Below are 14695 nucleotides of genomic sequence, written 5' to 3'. Positions count from 1 at the left end.
AAGCTGTTGGCAATGGTAAGAAGATAAGTGGAACAATTCTGGCTCAAAGGGGCTGACATTGAAACCARCACCCCTTTTTTTTCCCCATGGGCAGCTCCACTTGTAACTTAGATTTCCTTTCTACAAAAGTGCATATCTTATGAAGATCAGGAAAAATCCCTACTCCCTGTGTTGCGGGAGGCATAGCAACAGAGAGGGACACTTACACAACAAAACTAATTCTGCAGCCACAAGGACTCCTATGCTGCTTTAAAGAAAGGTTTTTCCTAACATTGTTTAACCTCAGGAGCTTGTACCAGTGATAACATTGGAGAATAATGATGAGAATGCAGACTCATTTTATGGCACTGAATATAAATCGACCTTGACTAAGGGACATTGGTACTACAGACATTTAGTACTTAAAGATGCTCCACCAGCTTAACAGATCAAGGGGAATTATCCCAACCTCTTCCAACTCCTGAATACATCAAGAAAAGCTCTCCCAATCCTGTTTTTCCTAACCAAAGTGAAGAGCAACAATGTGCTGCTTCTGGGCCTTTTCAGATAGACCTTCAGGGTATGCTTTGAATACTGGTATCAAAGGCCTCGAAGGCAGAAGAGTAAGACAGAGCTGTGTGGTCTTGTACCCTGGGAAAAGAAAGCTGGACCAGCTTTTCCCTTCGTACTTATTTGTGGTTTAAATGGCCTGCAACTGGAAAATATCCATGTACTTACTCCTAAGTCAATGAAGGCACATTCTACGAGATGTGGAATTAGAATAAATAGCGGGGTGAATTGCCAGAATGAAACAAAGAAGCAATGACATAGCAGAAATTTCAGATGGTAGAAAAGCRTTATACAAAAAATAAAAAAGCTACCTCATTATGAAAGTTTGATTACACCAAACAGTTTACATCCAGCAACTGAACAGAAATGAAATGGCACTAAGAGCACTTTGCATTGTGTTGCAGTTACAATATCCTAACAAGCACAAGGATACATTTCACAGTAAGACTAGGAGATTCTCTTGACAACAGTAATCTTTTCAGTGCTTTCCCCCATTCAGCATTAACTGCAACAGTGCTTAGAAACTCCCAAGACATGGCACAAAATAAATGTAATTTGCCGGAGACAGTATTTTCACATAACACATTAAAAATTTACAGGCTTGCTAAGCACTGCCAGTTATGAAAAAGGAATTACAATTCTTTTTCATTAACATTAAAGACACCTTTCACCAACTTTAAGCTATTCAGTCCTGGCAATCAGGTCATTCAGTGAACTGTGCCTAATCAAAGATTTCTCCTCAGCATGCAGATAAAAGGGATAGGCTATCATCCATAACCACATAATATTTCTGACTGAAAGCAGTCATCGTCAATTTTGTCATGTTTGATCACCTTCAGAAGGATATTAAGGCTGTGAACGGAAGATATCACAGCAACCTTTTTCAGTTAGTTTTCTCAGTGGGTTGAGAGCATAGCCCTCCCTGTTTTCCAGGTACAGTACATGAACAAACATCAGCATAAAACTATCCTTTAGCCATCAGAAGCCAAGTACCTCTGTCCATTTCCGACTATGCTTGAGCTAACACCACAGCTTATAGCACCAGTCCTACATTTGATCCAAATCATTACCTTGCTACCCCAAAGCAAAGCTTAATACAGCTGTGAACACAAAGGGAACTGAACCTGATTAAAGCCAGCCCAGCCAAGAAAAAACCAAATGTATCTGCTTACATTTTATTAACCTTTTTCTTTATATATATATATATATATATATATATATATAAGCAGAGAACCTTAATTAGTTATCAGTCTCACCCCTAAATTCTGCTCTTAGTCCCAGTTCTATTTTGGTATATCTATAATTTTAAAGCTCTATATAAACAATTAACAAAACTGAAGTGGTACTGTAGCTTGTAAAACAAGATACTGTACTTTCACAAAAAAATACAGCTCTTGTCTCTTTGGGGAGATCTATAACATGCCTCCAGAAAGCAATTCATAACAGGAATGAAGAATGAATTATAAATAAAGTCTTGGAGAAGCCCCTCAATTATAAGCAGAGATTAAAGAGACCTGCGCCAATTATGACGTCCTAAAGTTACCTGGCGTGAATACCTTTCCATTCACAATAGTAGCTCATTATGTTGCTATTTACAGTTACATATATGAACTCTAATGCACAGATCCAAGTTTCTGGCTACAGAATGTTCTACAGTTTCAAAATCTAAAACCAGGTGAGCAGTATTATTTACTAAAGAGCTGGAATCAGCAGCAAATTCACACTTTGTCAATGTGATGAAATCTTTTCTGAGGTACTTCAAAATCTTTACAAAGTCCCAATCTCAGACTAAGCAAGTCTTATTTGCATATAAAATACTATCTTCTGTAATTCCCATTCCCCTGAAAATATCCCTGAAGCTGGATAGGATATTCACTCTAGAACATAGTAAGCTGACCCACCTGATCTTCACAAGTTAAACTTACAAACATCACGCAACAATTATATGTGTATTGTGGTTGCAAGTATCTTCTTTTGGTTTTTAACACATATTTTGGTTTATAGAAGCATTGTTTAAAATGCACACTACTCACATGTCAACCTGATTTAACTTAACACAGAATTTCAACCAGAAACCTGTCATAGCCTGGTTAGGGGCACAAGAGTTTTAGGTATGAAATAATGCCTATGGTTGTGTAAAGATTATTACACTTAGAGTCAAAACTTGTTTCAGTTCCAGTACATCTGCTTTAACAAAACCAACTGTAAGTAGCTACAGTTAAGACTTCAGAGATAATAGGGTATGTATTCCAAAACTCAATGACAAGTTATTTTTAACAGTMATTTCTGAAACATGGCTACAAGAGAGTTTTACATAAGACTGATTATCACACTTCTCCATCTGGTTATCTTCCCATTTTAAAGGGAGTTTTAATCCACACCCAGAAGTTAATTTTTTAATTTTCGGTCTCTTTGAACATTTTGCTCAGCTGTTGAACTAGTGCTACAAGCTCAGGGTTTCCCCCAAGTGATTCTATTTGTTTATAGGCTTCAGATTCAAGCTCTTTCAATGTATTCCGAGTGTACTCAAAGGAACCAACATTTTCAAGGTAATGTACACAGTACTTTTTTATATCTATATTCTCTGTCCTTTGACGTAAAATGTTTTGCACCTGAGTACTTTCAGGTCTTGACCAAATTGCATGAATGGTTGGGAATGAGAACTTTCCCTCAGTTAAGTCTTCACAAAAACTCTTGTTCTCACTATATTCTTTGGAGTGCAAGTTGGCATAGTCATCTCTTATTTGGAAGAAGAGACCAAGTGTGTTAAGAAGTGGCTTTAAGTCTTTTTCATAATTTGAGAACAGCTGCATGAGGCCTACAGCTAATCCAAAGAGACCACCTGTCTTTTGCAGAACCATAGCTTTATATTCAGCCTCCGTAGGACAGGTGTAAGTATCCCTCCAGTAAATATCCAAGCCTTGACCTTTATGGAGTTCCAAAAGTTGACGGGTAAAAACTTTAACAGCATCTGGATGATCAAGGGTTAAAACCTTCTCTAAGCCAAGAAAATAAACATAATTAGCACAGTTGATTACAGATGGAATTCCATAGATACTATGTGCCACTGGAAAGCCCCGTCGTAGCTTTGAGTTATCTTCAATATCATCCACAAGTAGGCTTGCATTGTGCAACATCTCCGTCACTTCAATGATAACCTATCACAAGAAAAGAAAATTATGAAGTCTGTCACTGTAATTTAACTGCAAGTTTTGCAAGACTATATTTAAAATGGATACTGTTTTAAAGAACTATATTCTCTATCACTGCGTTTCTTCTTTACAACACTCACTTTTACTGTTAGTACAGATTTATGGTTCTCTTCATCATCCAGTTTGCTGTAAGTCCTGGATCAYAGAGTCTTCTGTATAATGTTTTCAGATTCAAAGTTAACTTACTCCCTGAAGTGCTTCCACTTGCATGCCCCTCTTCACTGCTGCTACAGTTCTAAAACATGCCACTGTCTAGGAGTCATGCAGTAACTGTTACTAGAAACATGACTAGGGGAAAAGAAAATAAACAGTGTTTTGAAATGTTTAGATTCACTAACCTGAAATCTCCCAAAGTCAGTTCTTGAGAGTGTCAGGTATCATCCATTATCACATTTATCTTGTGAACCTTGTTTTGACAAGTGGAGAGAGAGTTCATCTTTCTTTTCCCACACTTTGTGTGGTTATATTCAGTACTGAGCTCTTAAAAGACTACTCCCTGTGAAACATCTTTTGGAAAATTCTTGGCAGAAAGACAACAGCTACAATTTCTTTGGGGAAGCTTCCTGCTTGTTACTAGGTGGACCAAAATCATACACCACCTGAGGTGTGCAATAAACCATTCACAACATCAGGCTTGTAGCTGACTACATTTGAATAGAAGGGAACCTTAACAATTCAACAAAAAGAGAGTTGTTACACACTGCACACTACTTTTATTCCACAAGTGCCATGCAAGCAACAGGTATATTCAGCACATGCTTAAATGGAAATAAATTCAAGCATGTAAAACTGCATACTATACAAACTCACTGCAAAACCCATCTGATTAAGATATGATTTTAAAGCTAATGAACCAATTATACTCATTAGCTACAAATATTGGATTCAGTCAACATTCATCAAAACAACTGCTAAAACATACTAGTATGGTCCTATTTGGTGGGTGTTGTAGGACAAAATGAGGACTTTGCTGTAAGCATTTTCTTGAGCACCAAGCCACCTGATGTTCAATGAACACTGTCCCAAAGATTAAAACTCAAACCCCAGCAAYTTAATACCTTTTCCAAGATATGATTGCAAGAACAACCTACTTAAGCACTTATGAAATCGAAGGATAGAGAAATTACTGAAGGCAACTTTACACACCTATTTGTTTGAATATTCTTTTGAACCACTATCTCATTCTCAGTACTATCAGGAAAGTTTCTCCGTGTATTTTTTAATTCATTGGATAAGCCTATTCTAGTATTTCTCTTGCTAACCTATATCATAACACTGTCAGTTTCGTACCTCTTGCAGCATCCATACTTTTAAGATTAAATGGAAACAGTGTTTCATGACTCTGTGTTTCTATCAAGTTCCCTTGTCAACTTAAGGCAGTGTCAAAAATGCTTCAAAGGTGAAAGAAAGGAGTGGAACAGTTCAGGCAACAGTTAGTTCATAAAACATCAGGAAGTAGCCCTTAAAAATGAAAACACTGGTCTTGACTCTTGCTAGACCATTTCAGTGTCTTCTCAGAAGACACTGAAGTGTTTCAGTGTGGCACCAGTTGGGAACTAGAAACTCAGTAAGTGTGGGGGGAGAGACCACCTGGCTGGGGCAAAAGGTGGCACAGTGGTAGTTYATACTAAAATAAACTATCAAGGAACAGTAGCCTCATTTGTATAATATAAATAAACTACACAAACAATTTAAGGTACGAAAAACATCCCAGAATGAGTGGCAGAATTCAGATTTTTAATAAAAGAAATACAAATAGCTGGAAATTAATTAGGCTGTTAGACACAGGAGACATCTTAAGAAGATTATGAGAGATGTCAAAAAGATGACCAGAGGTGGTCCTCCAGACTTCAACCATCTTTAATTATAAAAATAAGTACAAGAACGCACAGAAGTTGTGATAGTTGGGTCAGGATGAMGAGTAAGAGATAACAGGGTCTTGTTTTCTCCTCCCATTAAAAACAAGTAGTAAAGGAGAGAAAGCACTAGTTTTCTTCATAAAGATTATCAAAATAAGGGGTCTAAGTTTTCAATAGCAGTTACATAATCATCAGTTTAAAGTTACAGAACTGGTAACTTCTGTTCACACAGAGGCACTGCAGCTTTAGTTTACTCTAGCACTAAGCAAAATGGACCACATAGTCATGGGTGCTCAGCAAAAGGGCAGGAGGCAACAGTCAGATTCCAATATAAAAAAATCCCACTTGAATAGAATGGTAAGGTTTGTTATAATGAAAGAGTTATAATGAGAAAACAGGCCCTGGGAAGCTGTAAAAACTCCATCACCAGATTTTCAAAACTAAACAAAGCTCCCAGAAGCCTAAAGTAGCTGCAGAGCAAACTCTGCTTTAAACACAGCATTGTCCCAGATAACTTCCAGAGGCTTCTTCCAATCTGAATTCTGATCTATGACATTAGATTAAACCCATCCATTTAATACAAAGGTTGCTGTATGTTTTATTTGGATATTTGTCTGAGCACAAAGGATGTGTCTAGCGGAAAGACAGAATCAATTTTACTAGAGAGTTACACAGGTTGAAAAACAGAAGAGTTCGTAGATAATGAAATGCAGCCTCTTAAACTACTTAAATATCTTTGCTACTTGAGAGCTATGAAGTGTCACTTAAGCCACCCTAAAAATTACTCCTTCACAAACTCTAAAGATACTTCTTCCAACCGTTAATGGAATTTAACAAAGGACCAGCTGGGTGTCAAAAGCCACAACCGATTATTTTAATTCCTTAGTTTGTCTTGGACAGAAAATATTTTGCACATTCTATATGCAAAAGTTTAGCAAAATTGCAGTCTAACCTAAAAATAGGACAGTTTTTCACTTGACAAGCCACAGTGTTCAAATACACAGCTTTGCATCTTGCATACKTAATCCATGAGAAATGCAAAAGGGAATGAGAATTCCTAGTTATGGCTTCTCATTAGAAAGTAAGGACTGTAGACTATATGATATACCYGTCTCAGTTTTAGTTTTGTAAACTTGACTTAATGGCTGTCTTTGATATTCTTGTATCAAAATCTTAAGATTTTATTTTCAACCACTATATTTATGAAGTTTACAAGGTATCTGTCTAGCTTCTTTTGTAAGTCATTAAAAACTTTGTTAATAACTGAGTTAAGTGGGTAACAATGATAGCTGCTTATCTACAACTTCAAAAGCTGAATATACTTGGAAAGAAGTAACTATTCTACATAAGGTATGGAAGTAATTTCTTTAGCATAGCATCACAGTAAAAGCTTTACACTGAAGTAGTTTTCCTGAAAGTTTACTTTATACTCAGAAATTAATGCATTTAAGATTCSTGATAATTTATGCTATGTAAGAGAATCATCTGTTATTAGTAGTCATGGAAGAAAGATAACAACCTTTTAAAAATCATTAGCCAGTACCTGTATTTTATCTTCCGGAACATTGAGCCAGTGATTAAAGGCCTGTGACAGTTTGGTTCTCACTTGCTTACCTACAATAAAAATATCATAGGCATTTATAAAAATAAAAAAAGTTCATTATTAGAGACAACAGTTTGTCTTAACAACTAAGCTGATTTGAGACCCGATTAAAAAAACTGATCAGTTTGATGACACCAAAGTGGAAAATATATATCAGTGTATGGTTTGTTTCTTCATTGAATAAACATAAATTAGCAGCAGTTTCAGTTTTAAACACTTCACAGGAGTATGTAAACAACATATTTACAGCTTACTATATTTAGTTTTCACTATTTAATTAGTAAGGGATCCTAAATACGTTGGTAGCCTGCACAGATCAGCTTGTCACTTCTGAAGATAAGCCCTAGTTTGTAAGACATGTTCGTTTTGTTTAAAAAGCTTCAATTATGATTCATTATTAGTTTAAAGTATGGGTATTTATTGAATATTTATTTCTCTCAATTTTTAGGTCTTTCTCCTGTAGTATTCTTCACTTGCTACTGTAAATCTGTAAAACAGGAAAGTGACATTTCACATACTTACTAAACAATTCTAAACAGAAATCTGAACAGAACAGAACTTTCCAAGAATTCAGATATTTATCTTATACCTGAGAAATCTCCCTACAAATAATAGGATTTGGTCTGCTTTGGTTAAACCTACTTAGCTGGAGCCAGGCAGTCACCCTGTTTCATAGGAATGAAAGACAACATCAAATGACCAAGTTTAGTACTAAAACAAGAAGTTGAATTCAATCCAGACACTTTCTACATGACAACATGAATTTCAATAGAAGTTAACCTTTTGCCTATACATTATTGATGCCTGCTTTCTTTAGTAATTTGCTAGTTTTCATGTACAAATATCTATTGAGCATCTAATCATGTTCAATATGAAATAAACTCATCCYCTATGCACATTGGGACAATTCTTCCCTGAACTCTGAGAAGCTCAGCTATGTAAAAGATCTTGGAATAACCGCAAGACAGGTTTACAAAAACAGCTCTGCATATATAGCTTACATAAACAAGCCTTTGGAAAAAACTTTAAATAAACTTCAAAGCAGTGCAACATAGATACCCATGAAACCCATATTACTTGTCTCAAGATCTACTGAGACATAACTGAGATATTCTGCAATACTAGTCCTTATGTTGATAATTCCATTTTGCCCACAGCATCAAAGAAATGTCAACATTTGAATCTCTCCCTAAGGCTTCTCTATTACTGTGTATCCAGCATWTACAGAACAGAATAATAAAAATGGGTTCATTCACTTGCAATGATAGACCCTAGAGGAACTGGACTAAGAATTTTTCCCCTTCTAATTAAGTCACCATCAGGTAAACCAAATGCCAGCTTTTTGGGCTGGGCTCTGTAGCAAATGTGCTAGCCTTCCTCTCTGGATCACAGGTCTGCAATTTTTGTCTCAGTTCTCAATGACTTACACTGCTTCCTGTCACTACCATCTTTTGGTTTTCACTAGATGAGAGAAACAAAATGGTCCTCTTTTTGCCCCCAGTAGCTCTGTCCTCTGCTTCTGCCATATGTGGGCAGGTATTCTTACCTGGATATACACTGTCATTGGCTTGTTTTCTCCATTTTTGTTTCCTCTGCTCAGTTTTGAACACTAATAGCTTTCCGCAGAAGGGAATGATTGTTTTGTCTCTCCTTGCAAATAACTGTTACAAACTTCTGCCAAACTGTATGGCTTACCAGTTAAGGATTAACAAGTATTTCTCTACATTCATAAAGAAAACCAATCAGTGATAATATTACATTAAGGAACTGTACCTTATCTGTAGTTGTTTATTCTCTTTTAAATTACTTGGATACAGACAATACGTACTTTTTTTTTAATAATAGGCAGCTAATTCCGTTTTTCTGAATGTGTTTCCTAGAAAATACACTTGAAGAATGCTGGACGTTCAGCAACAAGCATTACTTCATCATGAGGAACTCGATTACTAGCACGCACTCTAAAAGGATTAGTAACATGCACAAAGGATTAAGCCACTTCAGTTCCTTAGTACAGACAGCATTTGAATTGTTAGACTTGTCTACCCTGACTAGCAAGGCTTCCTAGACAGTGACTATTCAAGGAAAGAACACTACTTGTATAGTGAAGCTYTTTTCTTTCTTTTTATAGGTGCAGACTCCCTTGTCTTTTAAAGGAACATTATTGCTACATAAGTGCTATTTTATCTGGCTCTGAAGTCAATCTTACCTGGCGTATGAGACAGTATAAGGCAAAATTTTCTGCATGCACAACTTATGCTGCAGCCATGATATGATGGCAAAAGACCAAACCCCTCTAATATTGGTCTCTAAAGCCTAGATGCAGAATCCACTTCTTGCCACACCCCTCCTCTCCCCAAACTAGACAACACAACAATACAGGGACACTAGGATAAAATTAAAAGGAGCACTAYCAGAATTATCCAGTTTCTTCACTGTCACATTTCACTGCTCTGCTAATTGTCCTAAGSAAGCCATTGTAAAATTGAAGAATAGAAGCCTAACATCCAAAATTAGAAGCTCTACCTACTGTATAGAGCYATAATAATAGACATTACTGCACCAAGCTTTTATCAATGCTCTGCTAAATGCATTCGGTTTAATCTGCCTAGGATCCCAATATTACCCAAATCAAACAGCAACCACGAAAAGCCTTTCTCTTTAGTAATCCTAGGTGGAAAAGGTGAGGAAAAATAGTCAGAAATTCCTTCTGCAGCTAAGAATGTTAAAGTTTTATCCTTAAAACAAATCACAAGTTAGATTAAAGATATTATATTGAGGACAATCCCTCCATCTCTTCAGATGAGATGATTCTCATCTAAATAAAAAAAAAAAAAAAAAAAAAACAAAAAACAAAAAAAAAAAAACCAAAACAAAAAAAAACCCCAGCCAATTAACTCTCTATATACATACTTGTTTTTGTGACAGGGTGCAGACCCAAAAACTACAGACCTCCATTCCGGACAGGCTCCTGGTTAGTAATGCTTCACTCTTGCTGTATTAAAGTAACCACAAATTATGCCCTTAAGGTAGCACCCCACTTACAGAGACGGTACATGAAAGAGCTAGAGCAGCATGGGAAAGAGCAGAGAGACAATTAACCTAGCCCCCATTAGAGCTAATTCAACTCATTAGCCCAGCAGAGTACTCAGCTTTTTGCTAGGTTAGCTTTCTGCCAGCTTTATGTATTGAGTCAGCTTATGCAGTGGATCTGCCTCAATCAGTACAGGGTGAGCAGCAGATGCTAAGGACCGAAGAAGGGGACATTGACCTTCTGGAGGAAGGAAGCTCCTATATTACCTCAGCAGTATTGTACACTTGCACGTTTAGCTGCATCCTCTGATGGATTAAAACTACATGGATAAAGTCCCCAAGCAGACCTCTCCAAGCAGCTACAAGAACACTACAAAYAGTGTAAGTGAACTGCAGGAAGACAAGCGGAGTGCATGCACATACACTTTTAACCTGGGCAGCCACTTGTGACTGATTAAGGTCACTGACAGAATTCTCTAGCATAATTCCCCTCTTCAAAACAGGGTTAACCAGTCCAGGGTTGTGATGCTAATTTTTGCCTTGTTCCTTCTTCTTCTGAATGCCACTATCCCATGGTCACTGCAACTAAGGTTGCCTCCAGTCTTAAATGCCCTAATCAACTCTTCCTTTTTTTTTTTCTTTTTTTTAAGTGGAAGTCCGTCATAATGCCTTCCTTCATCAGCTCCTTGATCACCTTTGTTAGCAAGAGGTCACCAGTTCATTCCAGAAACTTTCTGGATTGCCTGTTTCCTGCGGTGATGCTTCTTATACCACACTGTGAGGTAACTGAAGTCCCCCATAAGAATCAGAGCCTGTAAGAGTGAAGCATYTTGCAGATGTCTGAAAGCCTCATCTGTTTCTTCCTGCTCAGGGGGTCTGTAGCAAGCACCCACTATAGTGTCACCCCTATTGATCTGCCCTCCAGTCTTAGCCCACAAGCTCTCAACAGGCTCATCTGACTGAAGGTACAAATACATGCAATTCAACTGCTCTTCCACATAAAATGCAACTCTCATTCCTTGCTGTCCCAGACTGCCTTCCTAGGCAGTCCATGTCTATCCATTGCAGCACTCTTTTCTTTTACTGTCATTTCTGCTTGTGCCCTGGCTTGGATAGGTAGATGCTATCTCCTCTTGGTAGTCCTTGCTCTACAAAGGCAGTCTCAAAGCCATAAGAGCCAAAGCTCTGCTATCAGTATGAGCTATACAACTGTTGACAGGCAATATCTGTTTATTCCTCCTGATGGTGAGAAGGTGGTTGATGACCATAGAGAAGACCCACCTGGCATCCTGTGCCCTTGGCCCTCATTCCAAAAGCCACATAGTCTTGCTTGATAAGCTTCAGGCACCCCCTTATTACATCCATTAGTGCTCAAGTAGAAGAGCTGCAACGTTAATAATTTTAAAGGTTCTGAAACACACYCTGCCAATCCTTTTATCACATCTCCATCAGAGGTATCCAGAAGCAACAAACCTTCCTAAAACAAYCACAAGTGGAGGCCTCTATCTCTGACAGAAGTCCACTCCACTCCTATCACTTGCTGCTGCCCCAGGTGCTGTTCTGATACTTAAGTTGTACAAAACCATAGAATCATTTAGATTGTAAAAGACCTATAAGGAGCTACCAGCCATGTATCTTCTCTCAGTGCACGAAACCTATTTGGCAATTGCACATCTGCTCAAGGAACAGGAATCACTCTCCTACTCTCAGAAGCCATCAGCCATCACCACTGCAGGAGTACCCATCTCCCAACCTAGATATACACAGACTATTTCTACCCCCATTTTCCACCACTACCCACCTTTAGGAGAAGGGACTCATTGCTTCTGGCCAATGGGTGTCTCCAGGCATCCCTGCAGCTCAGAATCTAGAGAGCTGCAGGCTCCCTCAGGAACTTGGCCCAAGTTGAGGCCTCTGATGTGCCAAGTCTATTTGTGACAGTAGTAGGGATTACGCCTTGTGGTGCTTAACTCCTCCACCAGGCTAGTCAAGTGCAACAGCCCAGGAGAAAAAGCTGAACAACAAAGCCACTCTTGATTGTTTAGCTTGCTGAACAAGCCCWGGAAAGACTGCACCCAAGACCAGAAGGATCCGAATGGGAAGATGCACAGTCAAGAATGGGATCAGAATCTATCCCTTTCAATAGCAAGCTGTTAACCAACCCAGTTTTACAGCAACTGAAATTCCATATACTCCTTCATGCTGCAAAATCAGGTACTGCTGTTAACTCAGACTCTCAAAAACCAAAGATTCACCATGTCTGTGAATAATGTAATTTTTGAGATGAACCACAATACAGAATCTGCGAAAGTCAATCTTGCACTTTGAGACTAAATGACTGAAATTAAATTAAGCAGAACATCACTAAAAACTAGTATGGCAATGTTCCACTACAATGAACTTCTACAAGAAAAGTTACTGTTTCAGAATCTACATTTTTCTCCCAAGCAATAATTTCTGGTTGAGAAGGAATAAACATTAATTATCATACCAAACATTAATTACCATACTAGCAGTTAAAATAGCACCATAGTAAGAATACCTTAAGTCTAGTAGCTTACCCTCAAACTTCCCATTTAAAGTCTTATCTCAGTAAAGGGAAGCAGAATAATCAACTTCTCACAGTTAATCCTTAGCAGTTACAAAAAATTGTGTACTTACACTATTGACAACATTAGCAGGTACCTTCTGTCCCCTGCTACCAATCTTAATACTGTTACATAATCCCTTTTTATGGAAACAAAGTTTGATACCTATCTAAATTCATTCAACCACAGACTACTAAATTGCTTGGAGAGYTTAACTAGTCTTATAAGATAAGGAACTGGACTACTGTAGGGCCATAGTGTACATATTTGACACTCAGCCAAGCTTTCTGCAAAGCCCCTCAGAGCTCAAACTGATCCAAGAGATACAGCTCCTTGTCCCTACCCTTGTGCCAGCTCAGTAACAAGACAAGAGATTAACCAGGCAAGTTTTTAACAGGTTAGGTGATTGATACTACCTAATAATTYGATTAGCAAGCTGAGAACTGACACAAGTTAAGCAGCCAGAGAACACTGCCAGAAGCATAGAGAATAGAATGAAACAGCATCTTTCAGCAAGAGCTTGTTGGATTAGCTCATTTGCGCTCCAGTCTAGGTAGGAACAGCATCCAAATGCCCATTTTTTTCCACCCTTACCAAGCACTGGTACTCATACTGACTCCAGATTAATGCATGTAACTGGCTCCTGCTGGTCTGTACTTGGYGTTGCTCACTTTAAGCAAACTCAGTGTTTCAAATACAGTAAACATGGYTTATTTATGATTATGAAACTTTTCTACTTCACCTGTTACTCAGTACAAGCTTCTCACAGTACACCACTTTCACATGCCTAGTTTAAGAGATATTCTCCCTTTTGAATCACACCACCACTCCTGCATAGAAAGAAGTGTATCTTCTCTCTCACCTTCCCCAAAACATAAATAAAATTAACAAAAGTCAACATGGTAAAGTGGACTATCAGATTCATGATATTTTAGTAGGACATGATATAAAACACTYGTACTGCCAGGGAGTATAATGTTACATAAGCCACCAGTATAAAGTTACTAGGGTTGAACTCACAAAGTAAAGGAATTTAGGGCCACAGGAGTCAAGGTAGGAAGGTTAAATGTATATCCTAGATACCCTTTTTAAATTGAAAGCTAACTAAAGAGCTATTAATCAGAAACTTTTGCCTATAGAAGATTTTTGGGGTAYGTTTTGCCTGTTGCTTATTTGCTACTAGGAAGTTGAGCTTTCCTTGCTGGTACCTACAATAGTTCTAAAAATAACTAGCAGCTAAAGATGCAGAGGTGTTACAACACACCTTAGTTAATGAGATAATTTAAGCAAACAAAAAGTATACTTAAAGATGGTGTTGGAGGAAAGCAAATTTCTTCAGGACCAGGGCTTAGAAAGCTCTCACAGACTCATTCTCCAGGTAGTTCCCTAGAAAGACCACCACTCAGTTCAACAMGGCCAAAAGGAATGCACATGAGGAATGAGAAACAAGCCTTCTGGCTTTAAAAAAGGCATGCAACTGCCAAATTCTTTCCTTTCCTTAGTTTTCAATTCAGTGCTCACTGCCAAGTCAAATGAAATCACGAATGTTGGCAAAAAAATCCTGGATATTTGTAGAAGTTAATAATGAAATTCACTAAACACAGGTATAATGAATTAGGACTCAGAGGACCCACCCTGCTGACATAAAGGTCTTGTTGCAATGTGCAAAAGCCACTTAGTACTCTGCCTGTGATTTACAATGCTACTTGTCTAGACAGAAGTTATTCTACCCTGGCCAGATATAATTTTGAATTATTACTAATATAATATAATATAATATAATATAATATAATATAATATAATATAATATAATATAATATAATATAATATAATATAATATAATATAATATAATA

The 14695-nt window shown here is 37.6% G+C and overlaps 1 protein-coding gene across 5 annotated transcripts in view; it reads right to left on the bottom strand.

The window, feature by feature from the left end:
- Nucleotides 1-1201: 1201 nt before the first annotated feature.
- The window catches only part of GGPS1 (geranylgeranyl diphosphate synthase 1), a 20077-nt gene continuing 6583 nt past the window's right edge, over nucleotides 1202-14695 (bottom strand). For 4 of the 5 annotated variants that reach the window (XM_057368461.1, XM_057368462.1, XM_057368463.1 and 1 more), the window contains 2 exons: nucleotides 7164-7234; nucleotides 1202-3707 (listed from right to left, as the gene is read on the bottom strand). In XM_057368461.1, the coding sequence (XP_057224444.1) occupies nucleotides 2946-3707; nucleotides 7164-7234 (833 nt within the window). In that variant the 3' untranslated portion in view covers nucleotides 1202-2945. The remainder of the gene's footprint in view (nucleotides 3708-7163; nucleotides 7235-14695) is intronic. The other variant, XM_057368465.1, reaches the window with a different exon arrangement.

Source organism: Malurus melanocephalus, unplaced genomic scaffold, assembly GCF_030028575.1.
Source record: "Malurus melanocephalus ecotype Western Australia unplaced genomic scaffold, MMel_1.1 scaffold_92, whole genome shotgun sequence".
Classification (NCBI taxonomy): Eukaryota; Metazoa; Chordata; class Aves; order Passeriformes; family Maluridae; genus Malurus; species Malurus melanocephalus.
Note: the sequence above shows the minus strand (reverse complement) of the source record. Positions and strands in the feature narration are given on the sequence as shown.